At 43.5% G+C, this 18,925-nt stretch overlaps 2 protein-coding genes across 3 annotated transcripts in view; one reads left to right on the top strand and one right to left on the bottom strand.

The window, feature by feature from the left end:
• The window catches only part of fndc3ba (fibronectin type III domain containing 3Ba), an 82,266-nt gene extending 75,511 nt beyond the window's left edge, over positions 1-6,755 (top strand). For both annotated transcript variants that reach the window (XM_061696688.1, XM_061696687.1), the window contains exons 25-27: positions 4,267-4,433; positions 4,545-4,672; positions 5,853-6,755. In XM_061696688.1, the coding sequence (XP_061552672.1) occupies positions 4,267-4,433; positions 4,545-4,672; positions 5,853-6,191 (634 nt within the window). In that variant the 3' untranslated portion in view covers positions 6,192-6,755. The remainder of the gene's footprint in view (positions 1-4,266; positions 4,434-4,544; positions 4,673-5,852) is intronic.
• A 5,671-nt stretch (positions 6,756-12,426) lies between these two features.
• On the bottom strand, positions 12,427-15,773 carry ghsra (growth hormone secretagogue receptor a). The gene is made up of 2 exons (XM_061697175.1): positions 14,394-15,773; positions 12,427-13,402 (listed from the first exon to the last, which is right to left on the bottom strand). Exons 1-2 carry the CDS (start codon positions 15,190-15,192, stop codon positions 13,092-13,094), a joined length of 1,110 nt encoding a protein of 369 aa, XP_061553159.1. The 5' UTR covers positions 15,193-15,773; the 3' UTR covers positions 12,427-13,091.
• Positions 15,774-18,925: the final 3,152 nt, after the last annotated feature.

Genomic DNA, 18,925 nt, shown 5'->3' with positions numbered 1-18,925 from the left:
AGGAAACGAGGCCGGTCGATGCCCGCCTCACTTCCTCTTTTGGAAGCGTCCTCACTCACGGTGGAGCAGCAGAGTGTTTGTTTTTTTAACGAGCGGGCTTGGCGTGGTACTCGGTACACACGCATTATCGGTGGTTCTGTTCATTTCGATTGCGCGAGATGATAATAATAACCGTAACAATAGCTTAGATCTACAGGGACCCAAGCCCACTTAACAATAAATCTTGGGGGTAAAAAGGTATAACTGTCAAGAGGTGCGGTCAAGTTAATTATACGAGCTGTGTGTGAGTTCAAAAATACAATCAAATAATTCGGGCTGTCACTATCGAACCTCTTTAGATTCATATTTCGTCGAGTACTTGACTCATCACTGACACACACAAAAAAAACTACTTACATGCATTTTATTTTTATTTATGAGGGCTGGATTTTTCTTCTTCAACTGCATATGTTAGCACTGAGTGTATGGTATAGACTGTACAGAATTGGAGACAAGATAATCAGCCTTCGCTAAATGGTTAGCAGTCGCGATTAGCATTAGCGCGCGAGCGATGACCATTTTAGGCAAGGAAAAAAAAACAAAAACGAAAAAACTACCATTCCGCTCACTCATACATCATGTTATACGTACATTACACGTCTAATAGAGTCTTAAAAATCTCTTTGACGCTCCTTTGATGTTTTTTGGCAATGTTGTTCACTGGCCCAACAGTGCGTCCGTCTGCAACAAATGTCCGTGCAGTAAAACCTGGACGGTGGCCAAATGGTTCCGGGGGGCGCAAATATGCTCTTATTAATGTTTGGCATTACCTCGAGGCAGACATTTTTGCGGCCACCAATTTTTAATTTCCCACCCCAACAGCCCTCCAAATAATGTTTAAAAAAAATCGATATATCTTTCGAGGCAAAATGTCTTCTTACACAACCACAGCAGCCCAGCTGCCATCAATTCAATGGCCTGAGAATAAAATGACCTGGATGAATGAGAATATTCACAGCCGCGTTGTGTTTTGACAATGTTTTTTTCAAAGTGTACAACACTGCAGAGTGCATTTTTTTTTTTTTTTTTTTTTTAAATGTATACGTCCTTTTGATCCTTCCTTCTGCCCCCTTTGCCTTGCTGCCAAAAGACTTTCTTACTGCTTTTGTGTTTTTCATCACTGAATAATTGGCCGTGGCAATCGCATCCTTCAAGGGAGCCCCCGAAATAACAAGTCGGCCAAAATATATACAAACATATCGAATGCCCCAATGCAAATAGCGCAAATGTAATTTTCGGCTTTTGGCGGCCGCGTTTGATAACCTTCCTTCCGATTGGCGCTCAGCACCACCTCATGCATTTTTATTCCTCTTATCGAATTCAAAGTGAATCTACTTTTCTGCGAGATCCAATACAAGAAGTGTGCGTCAAAGGATTGCAATAATTGAAGAAGATTGGAGATTGTCAGAGAGCAGTTAGTTATGCTTCTCAAATGGTGGCCTCCTTTCAAATAGATGCCAGGCCTCAAACAAACATTGAGTGAAAAATAAATGCCGCCCCCTCCGCCCCCAAGAAAAAAAAAAAAAAAAAAGTACTGCTGGTGTTTAAAATATTGATCGATCCTCTTAAATTATTACAATATCGTTGATTATTAGAATGTACTGGGATATAATTATATTCATTATATTATGATTCAACACTTCAATACACTATAGAATACAATTATGTGATATGTCTTTATGTATTTATTAAACATTTTTGAAAGTTATTGTAGTATTTATATTTTTTATATTCATTCATTATATTATTAGTCTGTCTTCTTTTATATATATTATGTATTCCAAAATGCCTTTGTACAAATAGTTTTATCATTGGTATATGTCAATAAATATTGCAAGTCCATATTATTATCCAATAGTTGATTCTATTTTTTTATTGATAGTTCATATGAAAAGGTGAGAAAAGCTACAAAATGTATTTATCTAGCGCATTTCATACGCAAGGTAACCAACCCAATGTGCTTGACATGATTAAAAGCATTTAAAAAACAGCTTCGAAACATTTAAAACAGAGGGGGGAAAAAAACAAAATAAAAGTACAATTTATTTTTATAAATATTAAATTACATTTAAAAACATATATATATATAATGTACAATGATCGGTAAAATATCTTATTTCATGTTATACATATTTCCGCACAAAGAAAGGTCCGGAGTGAAATAAACTCCTCCCCTCTCTAATAGCTGTGCCAAGCACCTGGAACTGCGCAGGTGTGCCTAATCAAGTGTCCAGCGAGTGAATTTTGCGCTTCTCTCTTTCGAAGAGCACAACATGTTCTGGCCTAAAATATCCAGCCACTTGATATTTTTCTCATTTCCTTTGCGCTTCTACGATCTCCATGGCGACGTGACCCAGACTAAAAGCCTCTCTGAGATCAAAAAATACGCCCCGAGATTGTTGCAGGTGGAACCGAATAGATTGCCGTGTAGAGGATGGAAGTGATGAACCATAACAGCGTTCGGCTGTCCTTCTTTGCCCTCTCGCTCGCCGGAGTTAACGCCGTTTAGTCCGACGAACCCGAGTCGAGGCCTCGTTAAAGTGTTAATGAAGCCGCGTTCAGTGGCGTGATGATGATTGATTGTCACCAGATGACGCGGAGAGGTCGCAAATTGGAGGCTCTTTATTTATTTTTTTTAATTTTATTTTTTTTTTTTAACACCTGACTTTGCACGAGAGTGTGGCATAAATTAGATCATAATGTCATCCACCACCATACATTTCGACATGAATTCCAATGTGTCGAAATGTATAAGTCACTTTAATCATGCGCAAATAATTTCTCCTGTAGTATTTGGAATGACAAAAAAATAGACGCCGCGCCACAATGAATGCATTTATTGTTATTTATTTATTATACTAACTTTAGTTTCACTCTTCTGCGTCGATTGTGTCGCATGTATTAAACGCCACGTGCAGAACTGGACCACACACATGCGGGGATCCTGAAAGATAAGCGCCTTACCTCGAATAAATACCCACGGGGGGGGGGGGGGGGGGGGTTGATAAGAAAAAATACATTAAAACTTCAGCTCGATATTTTAGGATTATTATAATACATCACAACACTTTTTAAAGATCCATTATCAGTTTTTTTTTAATAATGCACTTGTCTTTCCTTATATTTAGCTGTAGACATTATTCCATTTTTATTTACCAAATTGAGTTCCTTGCCAAACGCCGTGTTGTATTTTACAGTGTACAAGTGTACTGACAGCAGTTCCTAATACTGTCACCCAATCATGTTTTTTTAATATTACCCAACAGAGTTAAAAAAAAAAGAATGTGAATAGTTAAAAAAAAAAAAAAAAAAAAAAAAAAAAAAAAAAAAGCAATCTTAATGAATGTTGAATAAAGTGATTTAGTAGCGATAGCAAAGAATTGGCAGAGGGTGTGGATGTTCCAGAAGGGAGTTAATAACTATAAATCATCAAGAATAAAAAAAACAAAAACAAAAAAAAAATGCACTTGTCAGCACTGTAGCTGCATAAAGATCTCATCAGGAGTTACTGCTTCCTTCCAAACCTTCACTCACCTCCATCGTCCGTCTCCTGCACTGCGTTATCGCTGCTCCGCGTTTCGTGAGACGTTTCGCCGCTTGATTATTATAAAGCCAACGGTGTCATATCCTATCTTACATACAGTATACCATGAAATATTTTAAGATATGATATGGTGTGTTACAAAACTATAAGATACAAAATATGAGAAGTTGAGATATGGTATGATTAGAATACAATAAGATATGCTACGGTACGACAAAATAAGCCGCAAATCGATATGATACAATAAGATAGCATGTGATAAGTTAGGATACGATAAAGGGTGCACGTCGACCCCTGAATTTGCTGGCTTCTGACGTAGTAACAGGCGGAATGCTTCATGGCTCAATGCCCTCGCCCCTTTATGTTGAAAACAATTGTCCCAGACACCAACATCGCTACGTATCTATAGTAATTATCTGAATGTCGGAAGCCGCAATAGGTGCGGGAATGCGCACTTCGGATGCAACAGCGTCCTCACTTCAATGAGTTCTGTCTGGAAGACTCAGGCCAATAAAAGGCTGGCCAAGTCAATCTCCAGACGTAAACCCGAGAGAGCGTGTGTTTTGCATGTAAACCGTGAAAAGAGTAACCCCCCCCCCACCCCCAAATCCATCCATCCAGCTGTCCACCCATTTTCTGTGGCGCTTGTCCTCTATGCAACGCTTGTCCCCATCTGTCGACAGGTTCCTGACCATCTACCGGGGCCCCAGTCACACCTACAAGGTCCAGCGGCTGACTGAATCCAGCAGCTACACGTTCAGAATACAGGCCATCAGCGACGCCGGCGAGGGCCCCTTCTCGAACAGCCACACCTTCTCCACCACCAAGTCCGTGCCCCCCGCCCTCAAAGGTACCCCCAAGCGCCACCTCCTCCCCACTCACTTACACATGTACACGTGAGAATCCTATTGATTTTGATTTTTGATTTTTATTCCCCCCCCCCCTTTGTTCCACGTGACAGCTCCCAGGGTGCACCAGCTAGAAGGGAACGTGTGCGAAATCACGTGGGAGACCGTCCCACCGATGAGAGGGGACCCCGTCAGCTACGTGCTGCAGGTTCTGGTGGGCCGCGAGTCCGAATACAAGCAGGTACGGACGCACGCGCACACACTCATAGGCGAGGCAAGCTTAGTAGCCATGTAGTCACGGTTCACTATTCACAAATTTGTGGTTATCGCTGTATTTTTGTGCTCTTTTTGTAACGCCCTCAGATGCCACAAGATGGCGCCTAAGCCCTGGCTAATAGAAAAGTAGTACTTGGTGTCAATTTTTTGTATTTTGGGGAGGGGCTAAGTTTAGCCCGGGTTTCTAGCAGAAGTTCCCAGCCAGTCTTCACCACGTGTATGTTTTTGCTCTGCTGTGCGGCTATTAAAAAGGTCAGCTAATAAACGTTCGATGAGTTTGAAATGATATTGACTGACGTGTTTGGGGATCATAGTTTCCGCGACTGTCACTGTTTAATCTTTGGGCGTTTGAGAAGACGAAAAACGAGTAGTTCATTTTATCTGATAGTAAAAAAAAAAAAAAAAAGATACAGTATAAATCGTCAACTGCAAATATGCGGGGGATTATTGTACTGACAGTTTACGACGTTTGTAGACCGACAGTAAGATTGTAAAACCTATTGTTTGACTCACATAAAGCCTGGGTCGAGATTTTAAGATGGGCGTGTTACGGGTTCTGTAGTGTTCCTATTCTTGGCATGCGTGTGAATGTTTTCAAGGAGCAGCAAAAAGATGAAAGCGTGCACTGATGGACAACACACGCAGAAAATGGAAGTGCAGTGCCAGTCCAAAACGCCAATAATTTACTATTGACGATTTTGGCCGCAATTTTATGATCGACCGCTGACAATCACCCGCAGTCTCGGCTGCTGTTTGTAAGTGTGAGTGCGTTGGAGAGAGAGCGAATGATGATGAAAATATAGTCAACCCCTGAAGGTAGTCGGGACCAACCGCGAAAATCCAGAGGAAATGACACCCGCCCCCTAAATATCTATTATACCATTAATATTTATACCTCCTAAAGGTCTATATTTATATTTACTTTTGCCCTTGAATGAAGCTCCTCAACTCACCACAACATAATTCCTTGGCACCGGGTTGCCACCAGATGGCGCCAAAGCAATGATGTTTTTGTCTTGAGCACTAAATCAGCAAAAGGGTACATTTTTACTTTACAACTTTAGTCATTTGGGGGATAAATTGTACTTGTCAGAGTATCTCATGCAACATACTTTTTACTTTACGAGTCGCGTCTTGTGTGACAGGTGTTTAAGGGCGAGGAGGGCGCCTTCCAGTTCTCGGGTCTGCAGGGCAACACGGACTACCGCTTCCGCGTGAGCGCCTGCCGCCGCTGCCAGGACTCGTGCCAGGAACTGTGCGGGCCGCTCAGCCCCTCGTCCCAGTTCACGCTGCGGCGCCAGGAGGCGTCGGGGGCCGGGTCCGCGGCGGCGGGCGGCGCCTGCGTCCCCTTCGCCGGCTCCGGCCGAGGGGCGGCGGCGAGCCTCATGTCGAGCGACGAGCGCTTCGCCGCGCTCATCGTGTGTGCCTTCGCCGGCCTCTCCATCCTCATCGCCTGCTTGCTGCAGTACTTCTTCATGAAGTGAGGGAATCTTTTTTTGTTCTTGTTCTTTTTTTTTTTTTTTTTTTCACGACAGGATAGAAAGCGAAACCCAAGAGAAACTTTTTTTTTTTTATAACAGATCGTCGAGAAAAACACTTGAGACGCTCTACTTCTTCTTCTTCTTCTTAAGACTTTTTTCCCCCCGTGTTTTCTCTTTGTAGCCGGGATGTACCTCTTCGCTGAGGGCGAGAAAACTCATCCACAAGCCTTAAAATATCTGTGAGCAGTCACTCAGACCGACTTGCGTTTTTTTTTTTTTAAATCATTTCAATTAGAGGACGTGTACATTTCCTGGTTCGTTGCCTTAATCTTTTCATTATTTACCTTTTTTTGGGGGGGGGCTTGTTTGCTGCAGTCTTTATCCACTCAGCCATATTGTAAGTTAGGCATTCAAAGCTTTAGCCGCGCATATTTGATGATACACACATTTACACGCACACACACACATACAATTGTGCGTCGACAATGACTCACCCGGTGTCACACGCTCTGCTTCCTAACGCTCGCCAAAGTGATGCAATACACGTGTGATGTAAGATGCTGCTATCCTGTGATTGTTTTTTCTTTTTTTTTTTTTTTTTTAGAATGGAAAACCAGTTATCTAATATAAATATAAAATAGAAATATATATATATAAATATATATACACACACACATGCCAGAAATGTATTTGTATTTTTTAAACAAATATCCAGAATTGCATTGAAAGCGATGGCGTTGGCCAGGCTCGACGCACTGATTCGGGATCAGATCGGAACCCAGTCGGGGCATTAAACTAGAGCACAGCTTTGCCGCCTCCTCCGGTGCCGTTTCACTCTGTAGCCCCTTTCACGCAGACATCCCGCAAAATTTCCGCACCAGAACACCACAGTGTTTTGCCGCTTTTGCCTTTTACACGGAACTCCCCCCATAAAAAGTCGGGTTTGTTTGCCGCATCTTTGTGCACTTTTCACACAGTGACACGGCATTCTTGACAATTGGATACGTCCAGCAGCGCCTTTGCTTTCGACACAACCGGGGCGGGAGAAGTGAGTGTACCTCTGTTTCCGCCTTGCACACCGCCTCTGTTGAAAATTGGCATGTCGACTCACCGCCGAATAATTCCTGGCAGTGTGAAATGGACTTGAGCCACTTTCACACAGAAACCCTAGAAAATGGTTGCATCAGAGCCGTAACAGATAAACCTGCATTCATCCGCCTTTGCCTTTCACACGGAACCCAGTGAACAAAATTCCTGGTTTTCAGCAATGTGAGATCCTGCAAAGTTGCCGCATCAGAGCCAAAACAGCCGCCTTTGCCTTTCACACAGAACCCAGTAAAGGCAGGATATTACCGCAACAGTGTGCACTTTTGCAGCGATTCTGTGATCATACGTTGTGACCGTGTATTTGAACACAACAGGGCGGGAGAAGTGAGTGACCCTTAACACACAAGCGCCTAACCCTAACCGGCTCTGATACTACCTCAGAGGGCGGAAAAGTGTCAAGTGGACTTTCATGTCGACTTTTCAAACCGACACGCAGTCACTTTTAACACGCCACGGGTGACCTCCCGCTTGTGTTACGGCTCCGTTACTACCTCGAAAAGGCGGTAAATCGCCGGGTGACCTTTGTCCCCCTCTTCGCATGGAACAGTGACCTGGAAAAGGGCGGGATATTCCCATTTTTAAAATGCCTCTTTCACGTAGCGATCCTGCAAAATTTGTAAGAGAGTAGTAGTAGACAGACCCCGTGTATAAAACACGGAGATGGGAAACTACCGATACCAGGCATTGGGCCGACACCGGCCTAATTTCAACGATACCGGCCACCGATACTTCAAGCAAAATAAAAAAAAATAAAAAAGTCTGACATCGAGTAGGTCCTCCTCGCCAGCAGTTGGCACTACACACGGGCGAATCGTCATGTGCATTAGAAAGCACCGCCTGCGTTAACTGGATTTGTATGTAGCAAAAGTACGAGCGGTATCTGCATTCGGTATCGGCGAGCGCTCAAGTGCAAGGCAACGGCTTCGAGTCTGGATAATCGCCGCCCTTCACGGGGCCGTGTGAAAGTCAATCGATAACGTTGGAAGAGTCCACTGCTTTTCTGCCCTCCGCCGTTCTGCCTAATTACCTTTGACGCCGCGCTCTCGCTTTTCAATCAATCCACCCGTCTCTTTTTTTTTTTTTTTTTTTTTATAAATCCCGCCTCTCAATGGATACACCGGGCATTCTGAACACCCTCCCTCTAATAAACACAAAGCCAAGGTACACAGCCCAAAGAGGTCGCCCTGACCCGTATGAAATGGAGTCCGCACATGAGGCCTGTAACGTACCTCAGGGAAATAAAAAAAAAAAAAAAAACAAATTAAAAAAAAAAAAAAAAAAAGAGGTCCTTAAAAAGACCAGCCCACCTCCTCTTTGTTGCCGCCGCCGCCGCCGCCGCTCGCCCTTCTCGTCTTCCTCGCCGCTTTTTTGCGTCGTCGTCCTCTTTGGACGCTGTGCCTTGTCGTGTGGTTTACTCGCTCAAATACTTCTATTTTTTATTTTGCCAAAGTCGATGGGGGGGGGGATGATGGTAGAACATTTTTATTTCGTTTTTTTTTTTTTTTTTTTTTTTTGGGGGGGGGGGGGGGGGGGGTTAGGTTGACTTTATTTATACTATATATTTGCATACAGTACTTTACAATGCCAATTACAGTGCAATCTTCATTTATTTATTGTTTAAAAAGATTAAGAGACAAGTGTAGTTATATACTAATTTTTTTCTTCTACTTCTTCCTCGTAGCATGTTTTTAGAATGATGATTAAGGCCAGCATTCCTTATCTCTCGGTAACCTTTTTGAGTATTTCTCTTACAGTTGTTGGGATCCGGCAGTTATAAAACTTGTAACCAAATACATATGTACTGTTTTTTTTGGTTTGTTTTGTTGTTGTTTTTATTTGAATTTCATCTCTTGTTTGGCCCACGCTCGGCTGAGTCGTTGTTGTTCATGCTTAGATAAACATGTAGCAAAGACAAATGTTCCTGCCTTTGGCTTCTTTCGTTTTGTTTTTTTTTTCGTTGTAATGAAGCTTCTGATAATGTCTTTTTTCTGTTAGTTTTTTTGCCAAAGTGCAGGCTTCACTCGATGTTCTGACCAAGGGTTCTGTGATGTTATTATGTAACGAGACAGCAGCATTACTATTATTATTATTTTTTTAATTATTATTATTACTATTACTCTCTGATGAAAAAGGACAAAAAAAAACATTACCTTGATCTGTGATTATGCTTATTTTCAATAATATGGTTCATGATTGTTTTTTGTTTCTTTTTTTTTGGCGGGCGGGGGGGGGGGGTAAAACAAAATGTGCCATTGTCGAAACATGTCGCCCCCTAGAGGAGAGGAGGACAGTCTCGTACAGAAAGTGACTGATGCGGGGGGGCTAAAAACAATCACATAAGCAACTAGCGCAGGGGGGCAAGTTTATTGACAAGTTCTTGTAGTGGTGAGTGTTTTGTATCCAGTATTTAAATTTTTTTTGCTAAGAGACGATATACAGTACAGAGATATCTATAGAGCTATTAGAGGAGGTAAGTACATTTACGATTAGCCTAAGTTGAAGCACTTTTATATCACCACGAGCGTTATTAGTCCTGATGGGCGGGGGCTGATATATTGATCCAAAACACTACTGGCAGGCTGTTAACGTTCGTCGCTCGCGTGTAATTATTGTTTTGTGTCACGTCAACCGACCACGTTTGGGGTCGGCGCCCGCCACTTGGTGACGCGGGAGGGAGAGTTCGTTCGCATGCGTGGTGAATCACCCTACTAGCGAAAAGTGAGCGATATTTGGCTTTCAGGTGAAATTTCAACTTAATGAACTTAAAATGCACTCTGACCTTTATAGGTCAACTTCAAAGTCTTTCGTCCAAGATTTACATTCAAAAACAAATCAAATGCAGCGCTTCATTTCTTTACATGTCTGCACGTGTTCACATTTTCAAAGGATCCCTTGTACAACATTCCTAGGAAATCACAATGTCCTATAACTCTAGAGCTATTTTTAGAACGTGCCCAAGGGCTCCACATACGGTCCTTAGGGGTGACCTGTTGCCCTCCGGCGCCAGGTTGTTTGTTGGCACCGAACTGCCCTTTTACACAGTGCAGAACATGGAGCTGTAACCCGAATTATCTTGATTTATCTGGGCGTTATGAATAGAAATGTAGTTGTTATTTCCCATCAGTTCCATTTTAGAGACCTGTAAAGGTTAGAGTGCATTTTAGATTCATCCGGAAATTTCACCCGGGAGCCCACCAGCCTAAACTTTTCGTCACGCGAGTTACTCCCCTATTGTTTTTGTTTTGTTTAATTTCACTTTAAGAGGAACAAGACAGAAGTAGAGTTGATGGAACAAATGGGGATTCCGCATGCGTCATGTAGCGCAATCAAGTTTCCAGTCCTTCCGCGGCCCATTTAGCGCGGCAGGTTCCTCCCCTATTTCGTTTTATTTTTGATTCCATATTAATAAACAGATCTTGATTGTCCATGCAGAAACACAAACAACCCACACACACACACACACACACACACACACACACACATCTGTGCCTTGTTTTTATTTCCATTTTTCGGGTTTGTTTTGTATGTTTTTTTGGGGGTTTTTTTTTCCATTGTTGTTGTTGTTTAATTGATTTTTTTTTCTTGACAGCAACTAGAGATTTATTGGGGACTGAGCGATTGGCCACAGAGTGCGGAGACACAAAACGGAAAACAAATCAAAAAGTGTATTTTTTACCTCACAATTTTAAGAGCGAACATTCCAGGTTGTCAAGGTCTACGAATTTGAGATTTTTTTTTTTTTTTTTTTTTTTTAAGAAAGTCATGCTTTTCTTCTTCTTGTATTGTAAATGTTAGACAATTTCATATGCATTATATAAAAAGAAACTGCCATATCAATTTTAATGTATAGATTTGTTTTTTTTTTGTTTGTTTTTTTGCAAATACTACCCTATGTATGTAAGACGTAACTGTATCGGTAGCGTATATATAATATATTTATGCCCAATAAATGTTATTTTTTTCTGACGTTGATTACGGGTGTTTATTTTTGTGTGTTACGTTGTGGCCAAGCGTGCTAGCGGGCTCTGGTCGACGGATGTCGCCATATGTAGCGTATTTACGCCAATTGTCTATGCTTTCGCTGCAGTTCAGATTTCCGGCCGGTGTTTTTTTTGTTTGTTTGTTTTGTTTTGTTTTTCTCAATGTTTATTGACGACGTTTAGACGCGGCTGTGTCCACCTCACCGATCGGTGTATTTAGATAACGTCAAACTATTAGGAGTGAGTCAATAACAACCAAAATATCTAATAAGTAAACAGAATCAAACTCATGGTTACACCTTTAATGACTGCAAAGCATCTATTTACAAGGAGACAAAATGTGCACATATAATAAGGCATCGTAGAACGCGCATCAAAAGCCCACAATATTAGGTACAACCAGCACAAACTTCTGCCTTTAGAATCATGACAATTCTCACAAAAGGACATCTTTAACCATGAGCATCATCCAAAACAAGAAAGACATTTTTATACACTGGCTCAATGTTTGACTCATTTGCCGAGTCATTTGCAGTCGCTTGTAAAAGGCCTGCGGAATTGACATAATTCTTCAAGAAACAACATGGAATGATAATTGCAAAATGCCGACGTGTTATTATTTCACAGCTTGTCGGCATTTTGCGACGTGACTGAAAAACTTTCCAACCGGCAACAAACGGCAAAAGCTCTTAAGACTTGAGACTAACTGAGCTTCCAAACGTGGGACGATACAGGGCAGAATTGAGCCCTGTGAAGTCTGCCTAGCAACAAGTGGACATCACGGGACTAGGAAAGCAGAATCTGAACAAATTTGAGGGCAATGTTTTTTTACACTTAAATAACAATTGCAAATTGGTAACTGTTGCTTCAAACATTGCCTGTAGAGTTTCCATATATTTTTTAAGATATATATATATATATATATCATTCATAGATGGGAAACAAAAGTTAAAAAAATGTAACTTTTTTTTAAAAAAGTTCAAATGTGTCTGTATAATTTTGTGAACTATCCATCCATTTAGTTTATTCTAATGATAAAATATGATTCCTTTTCATTTTGCTATTTAGAAATTATAATTAATTGACAAATACAATAAATACAAATGTCAAGTTTTTTTGATTATTTTTATTTTTTTTGCTATTTATTTACAATGAATCAATACAATTATTTAATGAGATAAATGAATAAGTATATTTTAGGTAACAGAGGGCAACAACTGCTACATTAAGACAAAAAAATATATATAAAATGACTCTTGAATTCCCCCCTGTGGGGGTCAGTCAAAGATTATGTCAGGATTCTTGATAATGTCAAACTGCACATTACTGGCACACAACGGCAGGAAATAATAGAGCACGCGCAAACGGTGGAGTCACGACTTCTACAGTGCTTTCGTTGTCATCCAGAAAAGAAATACTGTAGAACTCGAGCAAAGTTTATGAACGGGTTCGAAAGTGTGTGAAACGTATCGCTGGTTGCAATGTGACGTGATGTCGTTCATTGAACCCAGCCAAACTGTTGCGTTCAAGGGCCGCAGTAGATTTTTACAGCGGACAGGCGTGCAAGGTCAATAGCTTTATGAGCGACACATAAGAGTGCAAGCGAATAGTGATCAAGCGATCTGCTTGAGTTCTGAAGTTGTTGGTTCGAATCCGGGCTGCGTTTTCATCTCCGGCATTTAAAAAGAAAAAGAAAAAGAAAAATCGTGCATATCAGGTTCAGTGAAGACTCTAAATTGTCCTTAAGTGTGAATGCGAGTATGAAAGGTGGCTCATCGATGTGCCCCGCGATTGGCCGGCCGGCCCACCCGAGGCTTTAGAAGCTGACGCTGGACTCCGTCCAGCCGTCCGCCACGGCCTTCAGCGCGCTGGCGGTGCGGGTCCGAGGCAGCCGCTGGCCGCCGAGGCCGAAGAGGCGCGCCGCCGCCCCGCGGTACTTCCAGGACATGGTGTTGTAGAGGATGGGGTTGATGGCGGCGCTCAGGTAGAAGAGAACCACCGACAGCAGGCTGCAGTGCTCGGACAGGGCGGACAGCAGCGGGGACGGCGCGTCCAGCGAGCGGAACTGCAGGTAGCGGCACACGTGGAACGGCAGCCAGCACAGGACGAAGGCCAGAACCACCACCACTGGACGGGAGCAGGAGCACAGGGACCATTACTTGGCGGCGCATTCTGGCTTTTTCCAGATTTGGGGACAATGGAATTATAACGGCCTTCAGTTAATCGCTGATTTTCGCAATTCGCGGTCGCTCCCTATCCCCCCGCGGGTAATGGGGGTTCGCTGTGAAGTTAGTCGCTCTTCGCAGAGGATGAAGAATACTACGGAATCTCCGTTTAAAAACGCCTGGATTATCGAACGATCGCATTTGCAAACCACAGAACGAACCAAAATGTCATCCATCAATTCGGTGACTCTTTTGCTTCTCCGGCGTAGCGGTCAATCGCTACTTTTGCTTCTTCTTCTAGTGCTGTCGTGCCTTTTCTGTGTTTTCCCCCTTTATTTTCGCATTTTGCTAGCGCATTGGGTCCAAGAAAACCAAGATTTTTTGGGAATTATTTTGCTATAAAACACCCAAAAAAAGAGAGAACGTTTTGTCCATAACCTTCGCGATATCTTCATAATGCCGAGTTTCCCCCTCTGGCCAAAAACACCAAGCAGCGAACACTGTCCTCTGCTGGTCAGCGTTAGACGCCGCATCTGACTTTTTTCCTTCCGTTGAACTTGATTATAGAGATTTTTGATCGATCGCCCCTTTTCATGTTCAATATAGAGAGAGTCTTTAAGTAATGCTCAAAGTGTGCAGACCTTGTCGTAAACGGGGAACTTTTGTCGGCGCGGGAGCCAATTATTCCCGTTGACGTGATTTGTAATGGGAAGCTTGTGCTCAGTTTTACAAAGCCCGTTCTAGAACCAATTCAGTTTGTAAATCGAGGTTCCGCTGTCTACGCCCGGGTGTCGTTGTACTGTATTGTCTGTCTACGTGTGTCGCTGCACCATTTGCGTTGGCATATCCGGTCGCTAGAAGTTACGACCGCCGCGGAGATGCCATCGTTCGCCCGTCTACGGCGGTTCCCACGGAAGCTAAGTATCTGTAGCGTGTGAGCGCGCGAAACCCACCCAACATCTTGACGGTCTGCCGGTGGCTCTTGTCCCGGTGCGCCACGCACGAGCCGACGTCGGTCCCGCGACGGCGGCGCCGCAGGCGGCGGCCGATGAGGCTGTAGAGCACCGTGAGGCAGAAGACGGGCATGAAGAAGAAGACGGAGCTCAGCCACACCATGGCGCCCATCAGGCCCGACTCCACGGCGTAGTGCGTCATCTTGCACTCCCGCGTGTCCTCCTCCGGCGCCGGCGCGTCGGTGCCGTTGGGCTGGTCCCGCTCCACGCCCACCATGACGAAGACGGGCCCCGCGCTCAGCGTGGCCACGCACCACAGGAGCAGGATGAGCCCGCGCACCCGCCGCTTGGTCACCAGGGCCTTGGCGCGCAGCGGGAAGCAGATGGCCACGTAGCGCTCCACGGACAGCGCCGTGATGCTCAGGATGGTCGAGTAGGTGCTCGACTCGGACACGAACTGGAAGAGCTTGCAGAGCGCGTCGCCCAGGCGCCACGGGCGGTAGCGCCACATGCGGTAGAGGTCGAGCGGCATGCACAGGAAGATGAGCAGGTCGGACGCGGCCATGCTGCACAGGTACAAGTTGGTGGTGGTGCGCATATCGCGATATTTGGCCACCACCGCGATGGTCAAGACGTTGCCGGTCACGCCCACCAGGGACAGCAGCGCGCACGCCGCCGTGATGAGCGCGAGGAGGGGCGGGCTGTAGTAGTTGAGCGGGGGCGGCTCCGGGTCGAGGCCCGGCCGGCTGGCGTTACGGATCTCGTCCCAGGTGCAGTTCGCGGGGAGCCCCGGGGGCATGCTGGCTCACGCGACCGGCTCACATCGGTTCCGGGGACGAGGCTGTCCGGGAAATCGGCAACCGTGTGCGTGGGTTTGCGACGGCGACGGCGGTAGAAAAAGTCTTCACGTTAAAGGGAGAAAGTTTTTCAGAGCAAAAAAAAAACAAAAAAAGTCTGTTATATATTTCAATTACGGGACCGCTCTAGTCTCGAAAAGAAATCCGCACCCGACAGCCCAAAATCATCATCATGACGTTTTTTATGTCGATTTTTTTTTTTCTTTCTTCCTGCGCGTAAAACCGATTTCCAGTTCACAGACAACGACAGACCCTCCTAGATAGATCCCCAATGAAGAGACCGCTTATGGGAAATCACCCCGAAATCGCCTCGGAGACTGTTTTACACACTTTAAAGATTTTAAAAACGAAACTCCGGATCACAGAACGTGTGTTGAACAACAACAGCCCAAAAATATATCCGGATTTTTTGGAGCCCTGCGGGTCACGTCGAGAAGGTAGGAAGTCCATTTAGAGAAGCGCCAAATTGGATGGTTCTGGATGGTTCCATCACAGTTTGGTAATTTCATTAAAAAAAAAAAAAAATTAAGTAAAAATAGTCATAAATCATCCCTCGGAGGGAGGGGAAAAAAAAGGGAGTCTGTTCCAAAAGTCATCCAAACACAACAACGGCCATCGTGAACACCAACACGGTGCGAGGGAAAGGAGGAGACACTTTGATCCAAGCCGCCAGCACGACCGAGACGCGACGCGTCGTTAGCATGTAGCATGTAGCATGCGCGGGGAATAAAATCAAAAAAGGAGGACAACGGGGGCTCTCGCTCTCCTCTGCGCTTGTTTTCGGAGGCGAGTGCACCCAAAAAAACAACAACAACAACCAAAAATCAGGTGCAAAGCTTGCGGGGGGGGGGGGGAGGTTCAAGTATGAGGCCGGCGCTGCGACGCCCCCTGCAGGCCACTCTGCGTAGTGATCGATCAAATGTTCCTTTTCATTCATGTTCCTTTCAAGAGGAATAAAAAGCTGCTTTTTTTTTTTTTTAACGTGCTCTCTATGTGTATTTATTGAAAAAAATTAACCACACACACAAAAAAAAACCCAAAACTGAAATTGTTGTAACCGACATTGGAGCCGTTTTTGCACTTTATGGCCGTCACGCTGCTTATTTTTGTTCTGCTACAATTTACACCACAGGCGTCAAACTCAAGGCCCGCGAGCCACATCCGGCCCACCGCATCAATTTACATGGCCCGCAAACAGCAAATCAAGTGTGTCAACTTCATGTGTTTCTGGCTAAAATAACAACATTGCAAAACGGCTTCACTTTTAAAAACGTTGATTGCAAACATTTTTCTTCCCAATCCCCATTTCAAAATATACTCAACTAACAGCTTTTTTTTTTTTTTTTTTTTTTTTTTTACTGGCTCCTGATTTGAAATATAGTTATTCATCGATTTGTGTGTGTGTGTCTATTAATTCGACGTGGCGCACAGCAAATGTGAGTTCGACACGCCTGATTTACACTTTCCGTGGCAAGTTTCCCGAAACGGGATCTGTTGCTGACGAACCACGCGGCGGGATGCTCCCGCCGCTGAACTGCTAGAGCAGGCGTTACGCGCAAATCGGTCGTCGAGCATCGTAATCTTCCGCTCGAAGCCAAGGAAACGACGTGAAGGCTTTGCGCGAACGCCTTTTTTGTTTTGTTTGCTTTTGGTTTTGTTTTCAAAGCAATAAATGGCAGATTTTGGCAGGCTTGTTCACAACACTCTGTGGCCTGCGAAATGTACAAAAGTGCAAAGTAGCGTCCCCGCACGGTGTGTGTGTGCGTATTTGCACATACGCCCAGGTGAATACCCACTTCCTCCTCCATCAGCGCAATAGTTCCCTTGCGTACAGTAGGAAGTACGCCACTTTCAACAAAGAGTGAATCACATCATTTTAGCACTCGGGCGGCTACAGCTTTTACCGCTCGGGTGGGCACATCGTGCCTTAAGTCTACGTTGTTATCACTGTAGCCTTTGCACTGTTTACCGGTGGGCGTATTGTATATCTTTATGGGCTGCGCGACGAGGGGCAGGAAAGTCATACGCGGCACCAGAAGGAGATTTTTAAGTCGTATGTTTTTTTTTTGTTTTTTTTTTCAAGGAGCCCTTTTCGTCATATATTAGGTATGTAGCTTTCAGAATGTTTTTTTTTTTTTTTTTTTACATTGTGTGTTTGTGTCGTGCGCGAGAAACAACCGTCTTCTTGAAATGAAAGCAATACAGCGATAGTAGCTTTTATAGCCACGCACTGAAGCCTTTTTCAAATCTATATTTGAAACATAGACGCCACGTATATATGTATTTAGCACACATTTATGTGGATGTAGTGTGGCGGGTGGGGCATGGGAAGTCATTTTGTTCGAATTGTTGCTGGGTGTGGATCTCAGGTTCAAGTGTAAAAATGGACCCTCAGGAGGCCATAGTGTTTTGTGCAGTACATAGTTTTATACACACGGTGGCGTAATAGAAGCAAAAAAATAGAGCACTGTTTCATTTGGTACACCAGCTCGACGCGACATCACGTATTTTGAAATTTGAACATGATGATGGTACTTTTCACCATATTGAGGACTGTTTGTGATATTTTGGCCTTCTCGTACAAACGCGACAAGAGGACAAGCACGTACACACAAAACTCGATTAATTATTAAAAGCATTCTGTATTTTTCTTATTTGAATAACACAAACGATTTCCACATAATTAACTAAAAATATATATACAATGTGATTATACTATTATTATTCCACTTCTATGGGTAATAAAGGTTTGTCCTTTTTTTATAAGACAAATTACAGAACAATTCTAATAAGTAGTACCCACACACAATATTTAAATTGTCTTACTTTTTGACTTTTAAGTTTTTCTCGTTTTGTCACCAATTTGGATTTGAATAATTGACTCAAAAAAGATTTGAGAGAAAACCTTACCCGTAATAATCAAAGAAATGACAGATTATTCTTTTTAGTATTATTATTTCTCCAGTGGTGCTAATAAAGTTTTGTGTTATTTAAAAAAGAAAAACGATAGAATAACTTTAAACTATTAAACAACACTTTATTTTTATTATTATTATGAGGAAAATTACTACTACTACTACTACTACTACTATTTTTGGGGAGTCTTGTACAAGTTGAAAATTATGCATCACATATTTTACAATTATAAAAATAACAATTAGCATAGCTTCTTAAGTCAGTTAAATGTCGACATACGTTGGTTAGTAGGTGTTAAAATTGCATAGAATGTTTAGTATGACGTATAGTATTTTTCCGTGACACAGAAATCTGACGTATAACATAATCATTATAGGACACATAAATAATAACGCCTTGCGATTGGCTGGCGACCAGTTCAGGGTGTACCCCGCCTCCCGCCCGAAGATAGCTGGGATAGGCTCCCTAGTGAGGATAAGCGGTAAAATAAAATGGATGCATGGATGGATAAATAATAACACACAATGTGGACAAAACAGACAAGAGTTGAGGCGATGACGTAAAAGCAAGTCCAGTCTTCCCCTTTCCCATTGGCTCCGCCCAATTCCTCGGCATTTGACTCCCCGGGAGGAATCGCTCCTTTCCGATTGGTCGAGACTCCCAACGACCCCGCCTTCTCATCTATGATTGGCTTCGAGTTTCTCGCGCCGCCTCTTTGGAGAAATCTCTCGGAGTTGACTCTTTGCTGGTTGTCACACT

Source organism: Phycodurus eques, chromosome 14, assembly GCF_024500275.1.
Source record: "Phycodurus eques isolate BA_2022a chromosome 14, UOR_Pequ_1.1, whole genome shotgun sequence".
In the NCBI taxonomy this organism is placed as follows: domain Eukaryota; kingdom Metazoa; phylum Chordata; class Actinopteri; order Syngnathiformes; family Syngnathidae; genus Phycodurus; species Phycodurus eques.
The sequence above is the reverse complement of the archived record's forward strand: the minus strand, read 5'-3'. Positions and strand labels throughout refer to the sequence as shown.